General features: G+C 39.7%; 1 protein-coding gene across 1 annotated transcript; it reads left to right on the top strand.

Moving 5' to 3' along the window:
- The first annotated feature begins 13,902 nt into the window (after nt 1-13,902).
- On the top strand, nt 13,903-18,245 carry gdf2.L (growth differentiation factor 2 L homeolog). Its single transcript, XM_018226684.2, has 2 exons — nt 13,903-14,313; nt 16,558-18,245. Exons 1-2 carry the CDS (start codon nt 13,998-14,000, stop codon nt 17,469-17,471), a joined length of 1,230 nt encoding a protein of 409 aa, XP_018082173.1. The 5' UTR covers nt 13,903-13,997; the 3' UTR covers nt 17,472-18,245.
- The last annotated feature ends 3,066 nt before the right edge of the window (nt 18,246-21,311 follow it).

Raw genomic sequence — 21,311 nt, 5'->3', positions numbered from 1 at the left:
AATGTACTGTACCATTAACAAGCTAGGAACAAAGCAGGATCCTGCACACCCAACAGATAACTGCAATATGCCTGGTGCTCACTGGCAGAGGTTCGGCAGCCCCACAACAGAGTACAGCAAAGGAATTCCAACGGCACACAGGACTGTGAGAAATCTTCAAAAATTTATTTCAATGCGGAGTGTGGTGCATCGCACTCCGCATTGAAATAAATTTTTGAAGATTTCTCACAGTCCTGTGTGCCGTTGGAATTCCTTTGCTGTACTCTGTACCATTAACAACCACCCTGTGTCCCCAATACTGTAGCCAGTTTCCTATTCATGTGCAAATGACCTCATTAACCCCAAAAGCCCTTGGTTTAGAAGGCAGTTGTTTGTGGAGCACTGTATCAAACACTTAACAAGCCTTCAAATAATTTGCCCACCACGGATGTCAAACTTACTGGCCTATAATTGCCAGTCTGAGATAGTAATCCCTTTTTAAATATGGGAATAACATCAGCTTTTTTTACAATCCTTAGGTACCATATCAGATGAAAGTGAGTCTGTGAAAATCAGAAATAGAGGCCGGTCTAAAACTAAACTAAGCTCTCTTAGAACCCGGGGGTGTATTCCATCTGGCCTCAGCACCTTGTTCACATTAATGTTTAGTAAAGCTTTATGAACCATATCCTGAGTCAGCCACAGACTAGATTGAGCTGAGCCAAAAGTGCATCTGTGAGGTAGGTCTCGGAACTCTGACTCCTCTATTGTATACACTGAAGAAAAGAACTAAACATTTGCCTTTTCTGTATCTGTTATAACAATTACGGTACTATTATTTAAAGGAGCCAGACTCAACAACCCGCATTTTTCTCCTCGTTTCAATATTTGCCTTCCGGATTGCTGTTTTACAACATTTATAATAGTGTTTATATTTGTTAAATGCAGCTTCTGTCCCCATAAAACTGTAGTTTTTTTAAAAAAAGATTATTCCGAATCCTATTTTATCATGTTAATCGAGCAAAATTAGCTAAGTTATAGAGGAGGGGCAGGCAATATTTGATTGACAGCTGAAATTTTTAAATGAGTTTACAACAGTTATGAACGCATTAATGAAAAAATAATTTGGATTTCATTTTTAATTTGAAAAGGAGTTTTATTATACAGTTTTTATGTCTGGATGACAGGTCCACTTTAAATGCCATTTTCTTCATTCCTAATAACTTCTTTACTTCCATATTAAGCCACATAGGGTGGTTCTTGGTGCTTCTACATTTACTTCTAAAGGGAATAAATTGACAACAGTAATGATTTAATATAATTTTAATTGACAACCATTGCTGTTCTGTGTTTTTAGAAGAAAACATAATGCTCCAAACTATGCTCTGAAGGGCAGCCATTAAGGTGCTAAAATTTGCTTTTCTATAATTGTAGCAGTGTATATTTGTTTTTTTGCACCAGACATTAAATGAGATCACATTATGGTCACTATTTTCCAGGGGTTCAATTACTTGAACATTTGCTTTACGTTCTGGGCAGGGATGGGCGAATTTGACCCGTTTCGCTTCGACAAAAATTCGCCGCCGGCGAAATGTCGCAGACGCCCATTAAAGTCTATGGGCGTCAAAAAAATTTTGTCGCGCGGCAAAATTATTTTGTCGCGCGTCTTTTTTTTGACGCATGTCTCCATACAAGTCTATGGGCGTCATTTTTTCGGCGAAACAAGGCGAAAAAATTCGCCCATCCCTAGTTCTGGGTCATTAGGGATCACTAGATCCAGTATAGCATTTTTCTGGTTGGCTCCTCAACAACCTGTGCCATAAAATTGTCATGCAACAAGTTTATAAACTTGTTCCAATTAACTGTATTGACAGTACTGTTGCTCCAGTCAATATCTGGGTAATTAAAATGCCCCATTATCATTACTTTCCCCACACTAGCAGCCTTTTCTATTTGCATCAGGAGCTTATCTTCTTCCTCTTCGCTCACGTACGTTATGGGGTCTATAGCATACTCCTACAATTAACTTAGTGGACACTTTATAATCAGTGAAAACTCCACCCATATGGCTTCAGAGCCCTCGTTTTCTAACATCAACTCCTCCTTTATATTAGCTTTTAAATCCTGCCTAACAAACAGACATACCCCTCCTCTTTTCTATTGCCTCTGTCCCTCCAAAACAAAGTATAGCCACTGATATTAACTGCCCAGTCATGCGACGTAATCAGCCATGTTTCAGCAACTCCAATCACATTGTATTTTTCCTCCAGCACCTCCAGCTCTCCCATTTTACCAGTCAGCCTCCTTGCATTTGAAAACATATGTTTAATACTGGAACAAACGTGAGAATTTTGTAAATACAACATGAGATCCTCCCTCCTTAACAGTACCCCCAACCAAATCTCCTCCCCATTTTCCCTTCCTATGTCCACTACCTCATCTAACCTATCTTCCATGGAATCCTTTACTGTACCCTCCTCCCCACGCCAAGTTTAAAATCTCCTACAATCTTCTAGCCATCTTCTCCCCCAAAGCAGCTTCACCATCATCAATGGCAAAGCAGTCCATCCCTGGCAAAAAGCCTGTAGCCGATTGAGAAATCAGCCCAGTTCTCCAAAAACCCTAAGCCCTCCTCCCTGCACCAATCTTTGAGCCATGCATTAATTAATTGAGCCACGCTCATTCATAAACACTGGGCGAATCTGCACATTATCAGTAACCCATAACAACCAATCAGATGCTTGCTTTCACTGTTCAACCTGCAAGCAGCCTTTGAAAATCCAGTCACTGATTGGTTGCTATGGGTTACTGCCCAGGTGCACATTTGCTCAGTGTTTATAGCCTGACTGCCTCCCATGGTGCTTATGGGTTACTGCCCAGGTGCACATTTGCTCAGTGTTTATAGCCTGACTGCCTCCCATGGTGATCTTCACCCAAAATGGCGAATCTGTTTTGAACCAGCTGTGGACCAGCCTCCCTACCCTTCCATACCCTACTTCCCCTCTTGACTGTGACAAACCTATCTCCCTCATTTGCCTCCACTGCCTCTTCTTCGCCCCCCCACCTCACTACACTGGCCCCTACAAGTGGTTGCTCAGCAAATCTCCAGAGAACTAATTTCTGCTTGTCCCTGATACCCACTATGCATTATATATTTAATAAACATGATTTTTACGGTTACCATTTTATATTTTACTAACTTTAAATTAGCTTTCAAAACTGTCAGCAGTGACAAATGTTTCCTGGAAAAGTTGACAATTATTTAATAGTAATAAGGTTGAAACTTGCTCTTTGTTCTCATGTTAGTACTCTTCAACACTAAAAGGCCTGCTATATGTATTTGCCTCTGCTATAAGAAAAGTTTCATTCTGGTTTGTACCCAAAACCACAATTTCAGCTTATCAAAACTCTTCATATCTGAATAACCATGCTAATTTGATTTCTTTCAGAAATGATCAGTTTTGCTGGTTTAAAAAATAACTGAAGAGATTATCCATTTTTTGCATTTCTTTTTGATCAATCTCTCACCTCTCCATCTCTGGAGCTACCTGTTGCAAACTGAATAGAAGCCTTCTCTCCATAATACACGAAAATAAACCTGCAGTCAGTGGGAAGGGGCAGCTGCCGCCAGGCATTAGTTGACTTTGGAGAGCACTAATATTTTAACACTCAGTTTGTCTGCAGAGTTGAGACTTTCCCATCACTCCAGCTAAATTTCCAAGCATTTTTCCCATTGGTGTGTAACTCTTTTTTTGCTGGTGGCCTTAATGCTTGTACTTTTAGCAGCACATCGCTTTCCTATTAAACAAGAGAGGCGATCATTAGGCCCCATTTTACACTAATTCACATTCTGACATCATGTTCAGATACAGATGAAACATCTTAGTCCACACCAAGCATATTACAAATGGGAAAATCATTTTAGGATTTAACATACAATTCTTCACATAAAAATGGTTGTCAGCCTGCAAAATCAATGCAGCCTGAGAGCCACAGAGCCAACACTTTGTGTGCCCTCAGCCTTAAGATTTAACTGGCCCTAGAAATATTATTATGCTTCTTTCACATGGGCATACCGTTAGCTATGATATACCGCTTGTAAAATGACAAAGTTAAATCAAGACAAAGAAAACCTTTTTTTCCAGCCTGGGAAAATATGCAAGTATTTCATAACACTTTTTCAGTATATTTCTTATTGGACAGATGTGGGTAAAGTAAATCAGTTGTAAAAATATTGGTATTGCTACTATTGAGTTTTTTGGTACCTCCCGCTAGCATTCAGGTTTATAATTTTAGTCTCAAATGCAATAACTTTGATTATATTGCTTTCCAATTATTGAGCACATTTCTTTTTTTTTTGTAATTTGTTGTTTTATGACCTGACCTCCCTGCTGAAGATGTCTTTACTTTTTGACATTACTATTCCTTTAAGGGGGAATTGAAAATAATTTTAACTCATCATATGCAAAAGATGAACAAGTATACAATGATATATATATATATATATATATATATATATATATATATATATATATATATACACAGATGAAGCCACTTGGATTTGTGAGTTAAAATGCGTCATGACTCTGGGTTAATTGAAGAAAATGTGTTATCTAAAGTCATCTTACTCATTTAATGCATTTAACCTTTTCATTAGCATACCAAAGCACCATTCACAATGGTGAATGCTTTATATAGATGGGATGTTGTGACACAGTTTTCTGTGTCAAACAGACAAACCAAAGTGGCTGCATCTGTATATTAAAAAAAAATAATAATAAAAAAAAAAAATTATATATATATATATATATATATATATATATATATATATATATATAGCAGTATAAGAGGTTAAGAGAAAAATGACACAATTGTGGTTGTTTTGCTGGTCATGTTTTCCATTGTGGCAGAAAAATGCTTGTCATGGCTCTTCATTGCCTCAATGAGAATCACTTGGCAACTCTGGAATCATAAGAAACGCTCGAAGGTTGAATGTGTAAGTAGGACACTGCGGTGCAGTAGCTGTACATTTCTATATTAACTGTTGCTTTTTAACTATTTCTTGTTTTTCCTTTTCTGATGCCAACTGGGTGCAACTTTATACAGGAATTTTTTCACCTTCCCCTGAACCACCTATAAGTAAGGAATGATCTATTTAAGAAAAAGGTTTAAACATGCTGGGTTTGTGTATTTTTCAATTAGTACATTACTATGACTTGTTGACTATAAAAAGTCAGTTTTGTGATTTTGAAACTCTTTGCATGCAGTTTTCATTTTGCATATTATAGTAACATAAAGCAACATTATCTGGAAACATAAAATGTTATAATCTGTTGTAACCTCATTCACCACAGATTTGTGAAACATCCATTTTATATGTCCAAGAAATTGATATATAGACTGAAATGAACAGTAGCATTATTACATTGTAACTGTGTGGCAGTATTAAACTATATGGTAATGCCATCTTCTGGTTCCTACTAGTATTACAGCATTATACTCCATTCCAAAAACGTATGAAGACTCATTTACAAGCAAAAATACACATACAGTGCAGCGTGCAACCCCCCCCCACACACACAATTCCAGAGTAATTGTGGTCATAAGGTGCTGTTTTGTCTCATCCATTATTTTACATGATTTTCGATTTATAAAGGTGTGGGTTTTTTTCTACACCAGACTGACCCTGTAATATACACTGCACTATTTTATTGTGCAATGTAAAGGTACAGGGATCCCCTCTGCTTAGTGTTAAATTCATGTTAAAGGGATTGGCCTTGTTCTTGTTCACCTTTGAGTTAACTTTTAGTATGATACAGAGAGTGATATTCTAATACAATTTGCAACTTGTTTTCATGTTTTATTTGAGTTATTTAGCTTTTTATTTAGCAGCTCTCCAGTTTGCAATCTGGTTGCTAGGGTCCAAATTACCCTAGCAACCATGCTTGGAGTCTAATAAGAGAAAGGAATATGAATATGAGAGGGTGAGAATAGAAAGGCGAATAATAATAATTAGCAACAACAATTAATGTGTAGCCTTACAGAGCTTTTTCTTTAGATGGAGTCAGTGACCCCCTTTTGAAAGCTGGGAGTCTTCAGAAGAAGAATGCAAAAAATGTAAGAACTCTAAAATATATGAAAAAGAAAACCACAAGGGACTTTTAACTCCACAATGCAAGTGTCAGAAGACGATCTAAAGATAATGCAAGTAGATACACATTAAAATAAAATAAAAAGCAATTTTTATTCACCACCATGCCATAATGATCACATAGAATTAAAACCATTTAAAAACTAAGCAGCGCTGCATATGAAGGGATCCCTTCTCTAAGGACATTACCCCAAAGACTGATTATATTAATCAGATGTGGGAAAATTAGCATGCTATTGTGTAAAAAACTTAGTAATCCGTTAGTATTAAAGGATAAGAAGGCTTTGGAACAATAGATACAAAATTGTAATTATAGATTCCTTAGGTTAGTTATATTCAATTGAGTGAATCCATGTTGATCCTGATAGGAAAAGATTCCAAAACTTAGAAACAAAACAGCATTCATTCATTCCCCAATGTCATGTGATATGAAAATGAAGGGGTTGCAAAATGCCCACGGGCCGATGTTTAGTTCAAAAGTAGCTCCAATATTAAGGGTTATTGCTTTCTATTCGTGCTGGAATCTGTATAGTGCTAAGAGTGCGTTGGCTGCACCTGCGATGCACAATAGTGACTAATCAGTCCAAATGATCTCCAATGGCAATATAACTATTGCAACACATACGTCCAATTACTTACAGCCGGTTCGCAAATGATATGTCCTCATCGCCGCTGTCTGTAGCGGACATGTGACAGTCAAATGAAATAAAGTTATACCGACCGTATGTTGGGTAACGCTCGCAAGTGATTGCAAGAGTGAATTGGATTAGCCATACGCTGTATGGGGGCTCTTCTGGACGGCATTCTAGCGTGCTAAGTGGAGGACTGTGGCAGAGATGCTATGCGGCTAATCCAATTCACTCTTGCAATCACCTGCGAGCGTTACCCAACATAAGGTCGGTATAACTTTATTTCATTTGACTGTCAAATGTCCGCTACAGACAGCGGCGCTGAGGACATATCATTTGTAAACCGGCTGTAAGTAATTGGAATTATGTGTTGCGATAGTTATATCGCCAATGGAGATCATTTGGACTGATTAGTCACTATTGTGCATCGCAGGTGCAGCCAACGCACTCTTAGCACTATACAGATTCCAGCACGAATAGAAAGCAATAACCCTTAATATTGGAGCTACTTTTGAACTAAACATCGGCCCGTGGGCATTTTGCAACCCCTTCATTTTCATATCACATGACATTGGGGAATGAATGAATGCTGTTTTGTTTCTAAGTTTTGGAATCTTTTCCTATCAGGATCAACATGGATTCACTCAATTGAATATAACTAACCTAAGGAATCTATAATTACAATTTTGTATCTGTTGTTCCAAAGCCTTCTTATCCTTTAATACTAACGGATTACTAAGTTTTTTACACAATAGCATGCTAATTTTCCCACATCTGATTAATATAATCATTCTTTGGGGTAATGTCCTTAGAGAAGGGATCCCTTCATCTTCATATGCAGCGCTGCTTAGATTTTAAATGGTTTTAATTCTATGTGATCATTATGGCATGGTGGTGAATAAAAATTGCTTTTTATTTTATTCTAATGTGTATCTACTTGCATTATCTTTAGATCGTCTTCTGACACTTGCATTGTGGAGTTAAAAGTCCCTTGTGGTTTTCGTTTTCATATTTGCTAATTAAGTGGACACCCAAATGCTAGTAGTCAGATATAATCTCATTAAGTCTTATCTTAGTCACGTTTTTGTTGGTAACTCTAAAATATAAATAATGAAGACCAAATAAAAAGTTGCTACTAATTGGCCATTCTAGAGCATAACTTAAAGGTGAACCACCCCTTTAAGAGCCACAGTGGGCACATTTGTGATAGGCACAAGAAAACATACAGACAGCAAGTTGTCAGCAAAACAATCAATCCAAACTCAAACGTTGTGCAGTTCCCTCCCCTCTATGGCCAATTTCCACTGGGGTGTAGAGCTGAAATCAAACTGGAACAGCACCACCAAATCTCTTCTATCAAGCTTGATAAAGGACAAGTAAGATCTTGTAATGGATTCTAACTCACCTTCCAAAGATGGCGTCCAAGATGGCGACCTCCTGCCTCACCGCATGGTTCCTGATGGGCGCAGCTCCATGGTGTCATCGTCTTCCTGCTCCCGGATTGGCCGCCGGCGACGGAATGGACGCCGGCGTCAGAATGGGCGCCGGCGTCAGGACGTCAGCGTGGGGACGCTGGCGTCTGCGTTTGACGCAAGCACGTCAGCGTCTGACGCCAGTGCGTCAACTTTGGCGCCAAACTCAGAGACTACTTAAACCTCTCTCCCCTTCCAGTCCCTGCCCAACTATAGGTTCCTGTTCGTCTGTTCCTGGGTGTGATATATATTGCTCTTGATTCTTGTGTACCGACTCTTGCCTGTTATTACGATTCCTGTTGTCTGCTGCCTGGTCTGATCTATTTGCCTGTACCTTGACGATTCTTTTTGATAAACCCTCTTGTACCTCGAACTTGGTTTGGTCTCCTCTTTGGTCTACACTATTACTGCGCCTTCGGGCCCCCTTACAGTATAGTTGGGCCATGGACCCTTTGGAGGAGACTCATGCTTCGCCTGATCTTGGTGAAACCATTCGAGCTTTGGCTTCCCGAATTGACTCTTATGAAGTACTCCAGTCTCACTTTGGCGCAGTCCTGGAGAAAGTGTCTACCTTGATTCCCGTGGCACCAGTTGCTGTACCTGCAACCCCGCTCCAAGTCTCCGAGACTCGCATCCCCGCACCTCCTCTCTACAGTGGTGATCCTGACGCTTGCAGAAGGTTCATTATCCAATGTGAGATCCAGTTTGACCTTCTGCCAGGTCAGTTTGTCTCGGAGCGAGCCAAAGTGGGTTATGTTATTTCCCGTCTGCAGGGAAAGGCCCTAGAATGGGCATCACCCTTTTGGGAAAAGAAGGATCCTCTGATCGATAATGCCTGTACTTTTCTCCATGAGTTCCGGACGGTGTTTGATGCTCCTGGACGAGCCATAGCTTCTTCGGCTCGGTTGTTCCAGCTCCAGCAAGGCTCCCGCTCGGTTCCTGAGTATGCCATTGAGTTTCGCACCCTGGTAGCGGAGACTTTGTGGAACAATGACGGTTACCATGCTGCCTTCTACAACGGCCTAGCTATAAGAATAAAGAACGACCTCGTATCCCGGGAAATTCCTTCCCGCTGGGAAGAGTTGGTCGCCTTGGCCGTGAAGGTTGATACTCGCCAGAGGGAGTTCCAGGTCGAGCTAGACCGTGAGTATTCTAAGAAGAACCCTCGTTTCCAGCCTATCCTGGCCCCCCGCTTCCAGAGACCCCTGCTCAACAATCCTGCTTACTTCTCGCCCTCTCCACCTCCTGCGACTTCTGCTTCTTCCTCTCCTACGTCTGCTGAGGAATCGATGCAGATTGGACGGGCCCGTCTTTCCGAACAAGAGAAGAACCGGAGAAAGGCGGCGGGATTATGTCTCTACTGCGGGGGCAAAGCTCACTCCGTCCTCGAGTGTCCTGTGAAGCCAGGAAAACGCCAATACCTCGGTAAGGTTGGGGAAACTTACCTGGGTGGAGTTTGTCCTTCTCCCCGACCGTCTGGTCATCGTTTCCTACTTCCGGCACAGATCCAGTTTGGCTCCCGGAGAATCTCGGTTCAAGCCTTCATAGATTGTGGTGCTGCCGGGAATTTCATGGACAAGACTTTTGCCAGCCGACATGCTGTTCCTCTTCTTCCTCTGACTATTCCTCTGCGAGCTCTGGCAATTGATGATCGTCCTCTGTCTTCTGCCATCATTTCACAGATCACCCCGGAACTTTCTCTTAAAGTGGGCACCCTGCATTTGGAGAGACTGTCCTTTCTTCTTATTGATTGCCCTTCTACTCCTATTGTTCTGGTCTTCCATGGTTATGCACCCATAACCCAGTCATTGATTGGTCTTCTTCACAAGTTGCCCGTTGGAGTCCACATTGCCAACAGAACTGTTTACCTGCTGTGCCCATTGTCAAAGTTTCCTCTGTGTCTTCTAAGCCCTCTCTTCCAGTTGTATATCAATCCTTTTCGGATGTCTTCAATAAGGGCTCCGCTGAGATTCTTCCTCCCCATCGACCCTACGACTGCCCAGTTGAGCTCTTACCTGGTTCCATGCCTCCTCGTGGCCGCACCTATCCTCTGTCTCCTTCTGAAACAGCTGCCATGAAAACCTACATTCAGGAGAATCTCCAGAGAGGGTTCATTCGTCCCTCATCGTCTCCTGCTGGAGCAGGTTTTTTCTTTGTCGAAAAGAAGGATGGCAGTCTGCGGCCCTGCATTGACTATAGAGGGCTGAATAAAATCACTATCAAAAACCGTTACCCTCTCCCCTTAATCTCTGAACTTTTCGATCAGTTGAGAGGCGCTAATCTCTTCACCAAACTTGATCTTCGGGGCGCCTACAACCTCATTCGGATCCGAGAGGGCGATGAATGGAAGACCGCTTTCAATACTCGTGACGGGCATTATGAGTACCTAGTAATGCCATTTGGTCTATGTAATGCCCCCGCGGTCTTCCAGGAGTTTGTAAATGACGTTTTCAGAGATTTGTTGGGGCAATGTGTGTAGTCGTTTACCTGGATGATATCCTCATTTTCTCCAAAGATCTTCAGGAACACCGTTGTCAGGTGAAGGAAGTTCTTCTTCGTCTTAGAAAGAATAATCTCTTCGCCAAGTTGGAGAAGTGTTCTTTCGAGGTGCCTTCCATCCCTTTCCTTGGGTATATAATCTCACAGCAGGGGTTCAAGATGGATCCAGCCAAGGTTACTGCAATTCTTGATTGGCCTCTACCCACCAGCGTCAAGGCTATTCAGAGGTTTATTGGCTTTGCCAATTATTATAGGCAGTTCATTAAAGGCTTTTCTTCCAAGATTTCTCCTATTCTTGCTCTCATCCGAAAAGGGGGCAAACCTCAGCACTGGCCCCTCTAGCTGTGGAAGCCTTTGAAACATTGAAAGTGGCCTTTTCTTCTGCAACGATTCTGAGACACCCCGAACCTCTTCTACCCTTTTTCCTTGAAGTGGACGCCTCTGATGTGGGAGCTGGAGCCGTCTTATCTCAAAGGTCTTCTTCGGATGGGAAGTTACATCCGTGTGCATTCTTCTCCAAAAAATTCTCTTCTCCCGAGCAGAATTACGACGTTGTCAAATTGGCCCTGGAGGAGTGGAGGCATCTACTTGAGGGATCTTCTATTCCTGTGACCATCTTTACAGACCACAAGAACCTTGAATTTATCCAGTCCCTGAAACGTTTAAATCCTCGTCAAGCCAGATGGTCTTTATTCTTCTCCCGTTTTAATTTTATCATCACCTTTCGTCCTGGCTCAAGAAATAGAAAGGCTGATGCGCTGTCCAGGAGTTTTGTTCCCGAGATTTCTTGTTCTGAAGATCCCGAACCTATTGTGCCTCCTTCCAAGATTATTGCTGCCCTGTTTCCCTCCTTGGCTTCTGAACTTCTTTCTGCCCAGGCCTCTGCTCCTGATAACATTCCCTTGGGGGTTGCTTTTGTTCCACCTGAGTGTCGCCAGGCCATCCTATCTCAAGCCCACAATTCCAAACAAGCTGGTCACCCGGGGATTGAGAAGACCACTGAACTCCTGTCACGCTTGGTGTGGTGGCCATCGATGAGAAAGGACGTGAAAGACTTTATTTCTTCCTGTGCTACCTGTGCTGTCTCTAAAGCTAGTCATTCTTCTCCCAAAGGTCTTCTCCTGCCGTTGCCCATCCCTTCTCGCCCTTGGACTCATGTGGCAATGGATTTCATTGTCGATCTGCCCTTATCCTCCGGCCACACTGTGATCTGGGTGGTGATCGACAGATTTAGTAAAATGGCTCATTTTACTCCTCTTCGGAAATTGCCTTCTGCCTCTGAACTTTCTGAACTTTTTATTAAACATATTTTTCGTCTTCATGGTTTTCCTGCTGAGATTGTTTCTGATCGGGGTTCTCAATTCATATCCAAGTTCTGGAGGTCGCTATGCAAGGCCCTTAATATTTCTCTCCAATTTTCCTCTGCTTACCACCCACAATCCAATGGTGCCGCTGAACGGGTCAACCAGGCTCTGGAGCAGTTTCTGCGCTGTCATGTGTCTCTGTGCCAGGACGATTGGTCAGATCTTCTTCCTTGGGCTGAGTTCGCTCACAATAATGCGCTGCATTCGTCTTCCCTAAAGTCTCCCTTCTTCTGTGTTTATGGTCGGAATCCGTTGGCCTTTCCTCAAGATCTTCTTCTCACCAACGTTCCTGCGGCCAACGACCAAGCTGCTCACATGTTGGCTATCTGGGAGGCCACTGCCACTAATTTGGAGAAGAGTTCCCTGGCTCAGAAGAGGTTTGCCGATAAGAGAAGAGTTCCTGCCCCTCCATATACTCCTGGTGACAAAGTTTTTCTTTCTACTCGTAATATTCGTCTGAAAATTCCCACTCCCAAACTTGGTCCTAAGTTCATCGGTCCTTATCCTGTTGTCGAAGTCATCAACCCTGTGGCGGTCCGCCTTCAACTTCCTCCGGAGATGCGGATTCCAAATGTCTTTCATGTCTCGTTACTTAAGCCTGCTGTGTCTTGTCCTTCTTCTTCTTCCCCAGCTCCTGTCTTGGTTGATGGTCACCAGGAATTCGAAGTCAAGAGGATTTTGGACTCTCGTTTTTCCAGGGGTACTCTTCAGTATCTCATCGAGTGGAAAGGGTTCGGTCCGGAGGAGTGCTCCTGGGTGAGGAACTCGGACGTCCATGCGCCTGCCTTGGTCCGTAAGTTCCATAGACTTTTCCCTTCTTCTCCTAGTCTCGGTGGTCCTGGGGCCCCCCCTAAGGAGGGGGGTACTGTAATGGATTCTAACTCACCTTCCAAAGATGGTGTCCAAGATGGCGACCTCCTGCCTCACCGCATGGTTCCTGATGGGCGCAGCTCCATGGTGTCATCGTCTTCCTGCTCCCGGATTGGCCGCCGGCGACGGAATGGACGCCGGCGTCAGAATGGGCGCCGGCGTCAGGACGTCAGCGTGGGGACGCTGGCGTCTGCGTTTGACGCAAGCACGTCAGCGTCTGACGCCAGTGCGTCAACTTTGGCGCCAAACTCAGAGACTACTTAAACCTCTCTCCCCTTCCAGTCCCTGCCCAACTATAGGTTCCTGTTCGTCTGTTCCTGGGTGTGATATATATTGCTCTTGATTCTTGTGTACCGACTCTTGCCTGTTATTACGATTCCTGTTGTCTGCTGCCTGGTCTGATCTATTTGCCTGTACCTTGACGATTCTTTTTGATAAACCCTCTTGTACCTCGAACTTGGTTTGGTCTCCTCTTTGGTCTACACTATTACTGCGCCTTCGGGCCCCCTTACAGATCTGAAACATTGCTGTAATGCCTTTTAGAGATATGGTGGTGCTGTTCCAGTACAGCCACATAATCTCTTATTATAGTTTTAATACATGCAAAGTTGAAAGTGCTTTTGAGACTTGTGCCTGTACCAGTGTATAGTAAATTACACAGTGACACTAAAATGCACTGCATATTTTTCTACAAGACTAAAAATCTTTTCTAAGAGCCCTTGATCTGCATCCAAATTTCTCAGAGGACACAAATTTCATAATTACAATGTGACCCCTTCAGTGTAGTATTTAAGGTCTTGCAATAATGTTAGCTTGTGATAGATTTTACATCAACAAAGGAAATTAATTAAGTCAAACTGACACACTACTATCCAAGCTTAGAGATAAGGAGAAGTGATGTCCGGTTGTTAAATGACAGGCAAGTGGTTTAGTTGATAGATAGTGTTTAGTTGACTGCTGCAGTAAATTCTATCCATGATGCCCAAGGAATCTTATTGAATCCTAACTGTGTCAGTAAAGTCCATCCACAAACATGAAGTTTGTAACACTTCCAGTATTTCTTTCAATAAGTGTCATTCTTTTTGAGACTATAACAAACAAACCTCTCCATGGCTGGACACTCAGGGACCATCGCAGACAGTATGAAGAAGGACTAGAAGAGATCATGAGCTCCTTTATTGAGAACATGAAGAAGGAGTTTCTATGGGGATTAAATTTATCTGATGTTCCTTCTCAGGACAAAATGAAGAAAACCCCTCCTCGGTTCATGATTGAACTTTATGAACGACTTGCAGAGGATAAAACATTGAAGCCTGTCTCAGACATTATCCGGAGTTTTAGTGCTGAAGGTAAGAGTAATCTGAATGTGTATAGGAGTGATCTTTGGTCGATCCAAAGTCTTTGAACCTGTTTTAATCAGTGTACAGCTTTTACAACACATGTTTTTTGTGTTTGTTTGTGCAACCCTCAAATGCCAAGGCTATGCTTAAAAAAGACTTCATGGATGCCTTGATTCTCAGAAGGAGTATCTTAGTAACCATAGTTTTATACTGTGAAGTTGCTTCCAGTTGTTTCATTTTTCTCTTATAACTTAATGTTTTCAGAAGCAGTTTCATTACTGCCTTCATTCAGTCACTGAGCTTAAGGCACGGGTTACACAACAAAGAAATCTTACTTGATCATCATTCCCCATATTGCATTTTGGTAAAAAGACTTAGGAGCATATTTATCAAATAGTGAAGTTAGAGATCACCACAGGTGAGTGGTGACTGCCTAGTGAGAGTGAAATTCCGCCACTCTCGATTCGTTTCTATGGGATTTTCAAAAGAGTATTTATGAATGGGTGAAAGTTAAAGTTCATCCTTTGATAAAAACGCCTTTAAAAATCCAATAGAAATGAATGGAGAGTGGCAGAATTTCACTCTAGAGGACTGTGGTGATCTCTAATGTCACTCTATGATAAATATACCCCTTAGTATGTGCAAACATAATTGTTGTCTGAAACAAATCCTGTCCTTTTTTTTATTTATTTTTTATCTTACAAAATGTAGCTGTAAAGATGCTTCATAATCTGCGTTACATTATCATTCAAAATGTCCTTTGCAAAAAACAGTGTTTAAAAATGTATTGTCTCGCAACAGACTGCTTAAATAGAGATATAAAATAAAGTCTGGGATCCAGACTGTGTTAGTTGCCTTGTTTTGGAAATAAAAGCAATTCCCAACCTTTCATTTCATAAGAAACCTGTCTCACAAGATGTTGTTGGAGCACAATTTCCAAACATTTCCCTCATTGCATTGGTGCTAGTGTGCAAGATGCAGTGCTATGGTGACAGGCTTCGAGATGCAGAGCAGTGGAGCTAGGTGTTTCAGTGACAGGAGTGCCAGAATCTATCTGTTACATTAAAGGAACAGTAACACAAAAAAATGAAAGCATTTTAAATAATTCACAAATAATATACTGTTAGCATGCACTAGTAAAACTGTGTGTTTGCTTCAGAAAGACTACTATAATTTATATGCTGTGTAGCCACGGGGCAGCAATTCAAGCTGGAAAAAAGGCACAGGTTACATAGCACATAACAGATATTGGACAGGGTTTATCTGTTATGTGCTGTATAACCTGTGCCTTTTCTCCTTTTTTCCAGCTTGAATCGCTGTCCCATGGCTACACAGTAGCTTGTTTATATAAACTATAGTAGTCTTTCTGAAGCAAACGCACAGTTCTTACCAGTGCAGTACATTATATTTTAATTACTTTGATACAGTTTCAGTTTTTGGTGTTACTATTCCTTTAAAAGAAACCATTTTGGAAATTTCAGTTGCAATACCTTGTGGGACTATGTTAATCCAATTTGATCTTCAGTTATTAAAAGCAATATATATTGCTTGTTGGTAACTGACTACTGTATTCATTCTAAAAGTGTAATTTTACCCTGAGAAACAGATCTTTATGTTTTGCACATGGTTCTCCTAACCGGCTACCAGAGGCCCATAAGAAATTCATCGTTCACACTTCCTTCGGTGATTCTAAATTTTTCAAAGTATATATAATGAGACAGAGCAAATAAAATCCTTTGATCGTAAATTTTAAGTCATAGTATCCTATTCGATGGTCTAAGTTTCCAAAAAATTACTTCAAATTTAAAAATTTTTTACTTCGAAAATTCCCTCGAATTCACTTCGACCCTTGATAAATCTGCCCCCAAAGTGTAAGCATTAATACTAATAATTCAGACATAAAACAGCACTGAACAGCTACAGAAAGCTTTGAGTGTACTTTTAGTCAACAGTTGAGGTTAAAAAAGACAAACTTCTGCCAAAAGTTCAGCCTTTTGCCTGAGTAAATCCTACCTAACCTCTAGGCACTGAAACACAAGAAACGTAACAAACTGGGGAAAGGGGTGTGTGAATTTTAGCAAGGGTGTAGATAGCAAATAGTGCAAGCTTACAGGATAGACGTTCCTTTGAGAGCAAATGATATAAATACATACATATAACTATCCAATTGAAACCACTTACTGCTCTTGATGTTTATTACTAGAGTGCATTTTTGCAATAATAAATGTTATAATTTGCTTTTTTCACATGTAGACATTCTGTCATCATCTGCCTTGGAAGACACATTCCAGAGCCACATTGTATTATTTAATGTTTCCATACCACAGCATGAGGTGCTGACAGAAGCAGAGCTCAAAATTTATGTATCTCTATGGAAAAGGTATCATGGACACTTGATGGTATATGATGTCCTTCATGCAGAGCACTTTGAAAATTTCAGGTACACTGATAAATCATTAATAGAATCAAAAAAGATTGAGAAGAGTGGCTGGCAGTCAATTAATGTTACCAGGGCAGTCAAAAGATGGATTGCATCAAGTAGCATGCAGAATAAGCTGGAGATTTTTCTTGCCTCAGATACACCTCTGAATATCCATCTTAGATTGCAAGATACAGGTGTCAACATAAACAGCCGCTATCCACCAATGCTTCTTGTTTTTTCTAATGACAAGTGGAGTAAGCTGCAGAAGACACGATTGGAAAGAAAGGAAATGATTTTTCATGAGGAGAATATTAGCACACAAATTATTTCAAAAAACCACACTGTGAAACATGCAAACGTTGACCGTAAAAAAAGGAATACTGGACTGGGTATGGGTAAGATGAGGCTCAAGCGAAGTCAAGCAAGTAACTATTGCAGGAAATCGTCCTTAAAAGTGAATTTCAAGGACATTGGCTGGGATTCCTGGATAATTTCTCCAACGGAATATGATGCTTATGAATGCAAAGGAGAGTGCTATTATCCTCTTACTGATAACCTAACACCTACAAAGCATGCTATTATTCAGACACTGATGCACTTCAAAAACCCAAAAGTCACAAAAAAGGCCTGTTGTGTGCCCACTCAATTGGAACCTATATCTATCTTCTATATAGATGATAAAGGAGTACCAACAATGAAATATAAGTATGAAGGGATGAAAGTTGCAAAATGTGGCTGCAGGTAGTAAATATCATGATATGTCTATCAAAGAATTTGCCATTTTGGATTGTAAGGATAAAATAAGCAATACTAACTGCTCATAGGGTACCATTGAACCTTTTAACATGTTCAAAAAGTCATTCTTAGTTAAACATGCTAATTTATTAGAACATGCACTCAAGAAAGACAATGTAAAATATACATCAAGCATTTGTACTGAGATTTTGCTGCTGATCAGAGGCCTTAAAAGTATTCAGAATCAAGCAATACAGTCTTGTACAGTGTACAAGTAACTCTTACATTTTGTAGGGATCTGCATTAGCCATTAGATTGATTTACAGAGATTTGCATAATAAGGCACTGTAAAGAAAGGTAGTTTGCAGTTACAAAAAAATAAAACATGCACAAAACAAGTTAAAGTGGAAAAACTGAACCAGGAACGATAGGTGACATTCTAGGTATTGTTTATGACAATAATATTTTTTCTAGGGGGAACTTCATGGAGACAAAAAGGTAAATTCTGAGTTCTCTAAATGTTTGCTAATATGCCATGTCAGACCAATGAAATAACACATCTTGATCATTCATAAAAAAAATCAACCCTCCTTAACAACAAATGGTTTAATGATCAGCTGGAAAAAATTACTGTAAATATGGACATCAGATTAAACACACTTACTTCAGTGGTTTAGGAGTCCGTTAAAGGGGTGGTTCACCTTTAAGTTAACTTTTAGTATGGCTAATTCCAGGCAACTTCTCAGTTGTCTTTTGTTTTTTATTTGGTATAGTTTTTGAATTATTTGGCTTCTTCTGACTCTTTCCAGCTTTAAGATAGGGGTCACTGAACCCAACTAAAATTCAAATGATCTGTAAGGGTACATGTTTATTGTTCTAACTTGTATTTGTATTACTCATCTTTCTATTCAGACCCTCTCCTATTCGTATTCCAGTCTCTGTGCATGGTTGCTAAAGTAATTTGGACCCTAGCAACCAAATTGCTGAAATTGCAAACTGGAGAGCTGCTGAATAAAAAGCTAAATAACTCAAAAACCACAAATAATAAAAAATGAAAAACAATTACAATTTCACTCAGAATATCGCTCCCTACATCATACTAAAAGTTAATTTAAAGGTGAACCACAACTTTAAGGCAATTTGCAAATGCAAGTGTAGTAAGTAAAGTTAAATTTTGAGTGAAGCGTTTGCCCCAAAATTTACCCCAGAATCATTGCGGACACCAGGGGGAGTTGATTTAGTCACAGTCACAGTCAATACATTAAAATTAGCACAATTGTGCTTGCACTTCCATACTGGATATAATAAAGATGTTCATTATATTAGGTATTCAGTGTGCAAGTGACATGTGCATTCTATTCTTTCACCGCAGCTGAGTTTGCTAATGAGAAAAAGCAACAAAACATTCCAGGCCAAAACACATACCTATATTAACATGCTTGTATCTAAATCTTCCATATTGAATGTGAATAAACATGTCATATAGGAATTGCCAAAATAAAATTAAAAAGTCTGTATACTTTTATAGTGCTCAAAAGTTGCACATAAATTGAACATAATTATTAACATATATAATTGTGTGCAGGAAATATCAGCACTCTTGAAAAAGAGTTCTTATCCAGTCCTTAAAAAGTCCAAGTTTCACAGTCCTATCTTTACACCCCATTTGTTTTTCCAAACTATACTGCCACACTGTTACATAAAAAAGGAATGCAGGTAACAGTGTAAATACATTATTCATTGAATGGCAATACTTTTGCTATTAGAAACGGGTATTTCTGAGATGCTTAATATTGCCTTTACCACACACTGCACCTCAACCTTCTGTAAGGTGTTCCTACAGGTCGGTTTTCTCTTAAGGTTATTCAATAGAATAGATTCTAATTGTTGACACTGCCACCAGCAGGAATACATTACAGAATGTTGAGGTGCAGTGTGTGGTGTGCTACAGTGTACTTTGAACTTTGGATATTGTCTGACCTATGGTGGGTAGTCTTTTCACTGTCTAGCACCCGACCCACAAAAGGTCTATTGACAGGTAGAGCTGTTGATACTCGAGTCAAGTTTCAATATATTCCTCAAGAACCCTTTAAAAATCTACTTCTATGTACAAATGTGTGTAGCATTTCTGTTTTACTTTATGAATATGTGTAAAGTAGAAGAAAAAGCTAGCATTCAGTTGCTCATATACAATATGTAGAAAACAGGCTGACCGAATTGTTGTAATATATATGTTTCTTGCTTTATAACTTGGCAAGTAAAGTTTAGTGAGCTGCTGATACTATATACTATGTATATTCTATATATTATCAAGGTTCTAATTAAAGAAACTGTGTAGCTAAAGCACATTGTTTTATCTCATAGAGTATTTGTTTATTCTTAATCATTTTGGAGCACTCCTGTATTTTTCATATTTTGAATTCATTTAGGGTATTAAAATATTTAAACAGGCTACCTGTAAATGGTCTCTTTCAGCATGGATTACAAGATTATCTCTGCAATTAATTTGCTACAGACACTTTTTGGAAGACAAATGATAAGACCACAAAGTCCTATTTTCAAACTTTCATATATGTGTATTTAAATGTTGAAACAAATATTTTTTTAAAAAAAAATTATATAGTATGGTAGCAGATGGTATGTTAGCTATTGTTAGTTTGTGCTTTAAGTTGTTAGTGAAGCTGCCCCTTAAGGCTTTGTTCACATAGAACTCCTAAAGATATGTATGTGTGTTAAATACAAAGTAAAATAAATATATTTAAACTAGTGTCCATGCTATACAATACTTGAGCATTCATTTGATGACAGCATGAAAAATACATCATTCCTACATTTGAAATGTGAATTGGATCTTGGATGTGCAGTTTCTGAATAATTACTTTATATAACTATTGTACAGTTTATGCAATTTTTGTGCTATATAGGAATAAAAATAGCAATACTAATTCATGTTATGTGTTTGAGATGCTCATTAAATGCCCCTAAATGTATCTAATGGACACATATAGTAAAGCAGCGTTAGAAAAATGAAATTCACATCTTCTGTGCAGTGACAGGCGGATAAACATTTTAAGCCCAATTATAAAAAAATAAACTTTGGACTTGTATATATTATATTGTTAGGCAATCTTCTGGGAAACTTTCATCCAAACTAAATGATGTACTTTGGCATAGATACAGTAAAGTTGTAATTAAGTATTGACCCTTCATCATGAACCTTCACTGCTGTTCATTAAGGTCTTGAACTACAGGCCAGCCATGTTTACAGTACGTTCATTAACTGAGGAAGTATAGCTATTTGATGAGATAGCTAATTGGACATTTACTACAATCCAAACTTAAGATAAGAAACACTGAACATAAGATATTTGGTTTATAAAATAAACACAAGTGTGTATTTTTCTTAACTGTTCTCATAAAATGGATCTCTGTGGTGATTTGAGAACATAGGAAATCTTGCATTTTTCTTTTAGGAGTTTGAAGTGAAGATCATGATGTTTTTTTTTTAAATCTTGAAGCATAAGTGTTCCCTTGCTGATTCTGAAGCCACGAGAAAGAATTGGGGGAGAACATATACATCATATAAGAAACACACACAAGTCCAAACTGTATGTAAATAGGGAGTCATATTGGCGAGTTGATTTTTTTTTTGGAGGGGAGAAGGGCATTGCAGAAAATCCATTCACTCTGAGATCCAATATGGACATTCATTTTTTGAACACTCAGGGGCCCATTCATTAAGTTCGAGTGAAGGAATAGAAGAAAAAAAACTTCAAAGTGTTTTTATGGCTACTTCGACCATCGAATGGGCTACTTTGACCTTCGACTGCGACTTCGACTTCGATTTCGA

Source organism: Xenopus laevis, chromosome 7L (assembly GCF_017654675.1).
Source record: "Xenopus laevis strain J_2021 chromosome 7L, Xenopus_laevis_v10.1, whole genome shotgun sequence".
NCBI classification, from domain to species: Eukaryota; Metazoa; Chordata; class Amphibia; order Anura; family Pipidae; genus Xenopus; species Xenopus laevis.
The sequence above is the reverse complement of the archived record's forward strand: the minus strand, read 5'-3'. Positions and strand labels throughout refer to the sequence as shown.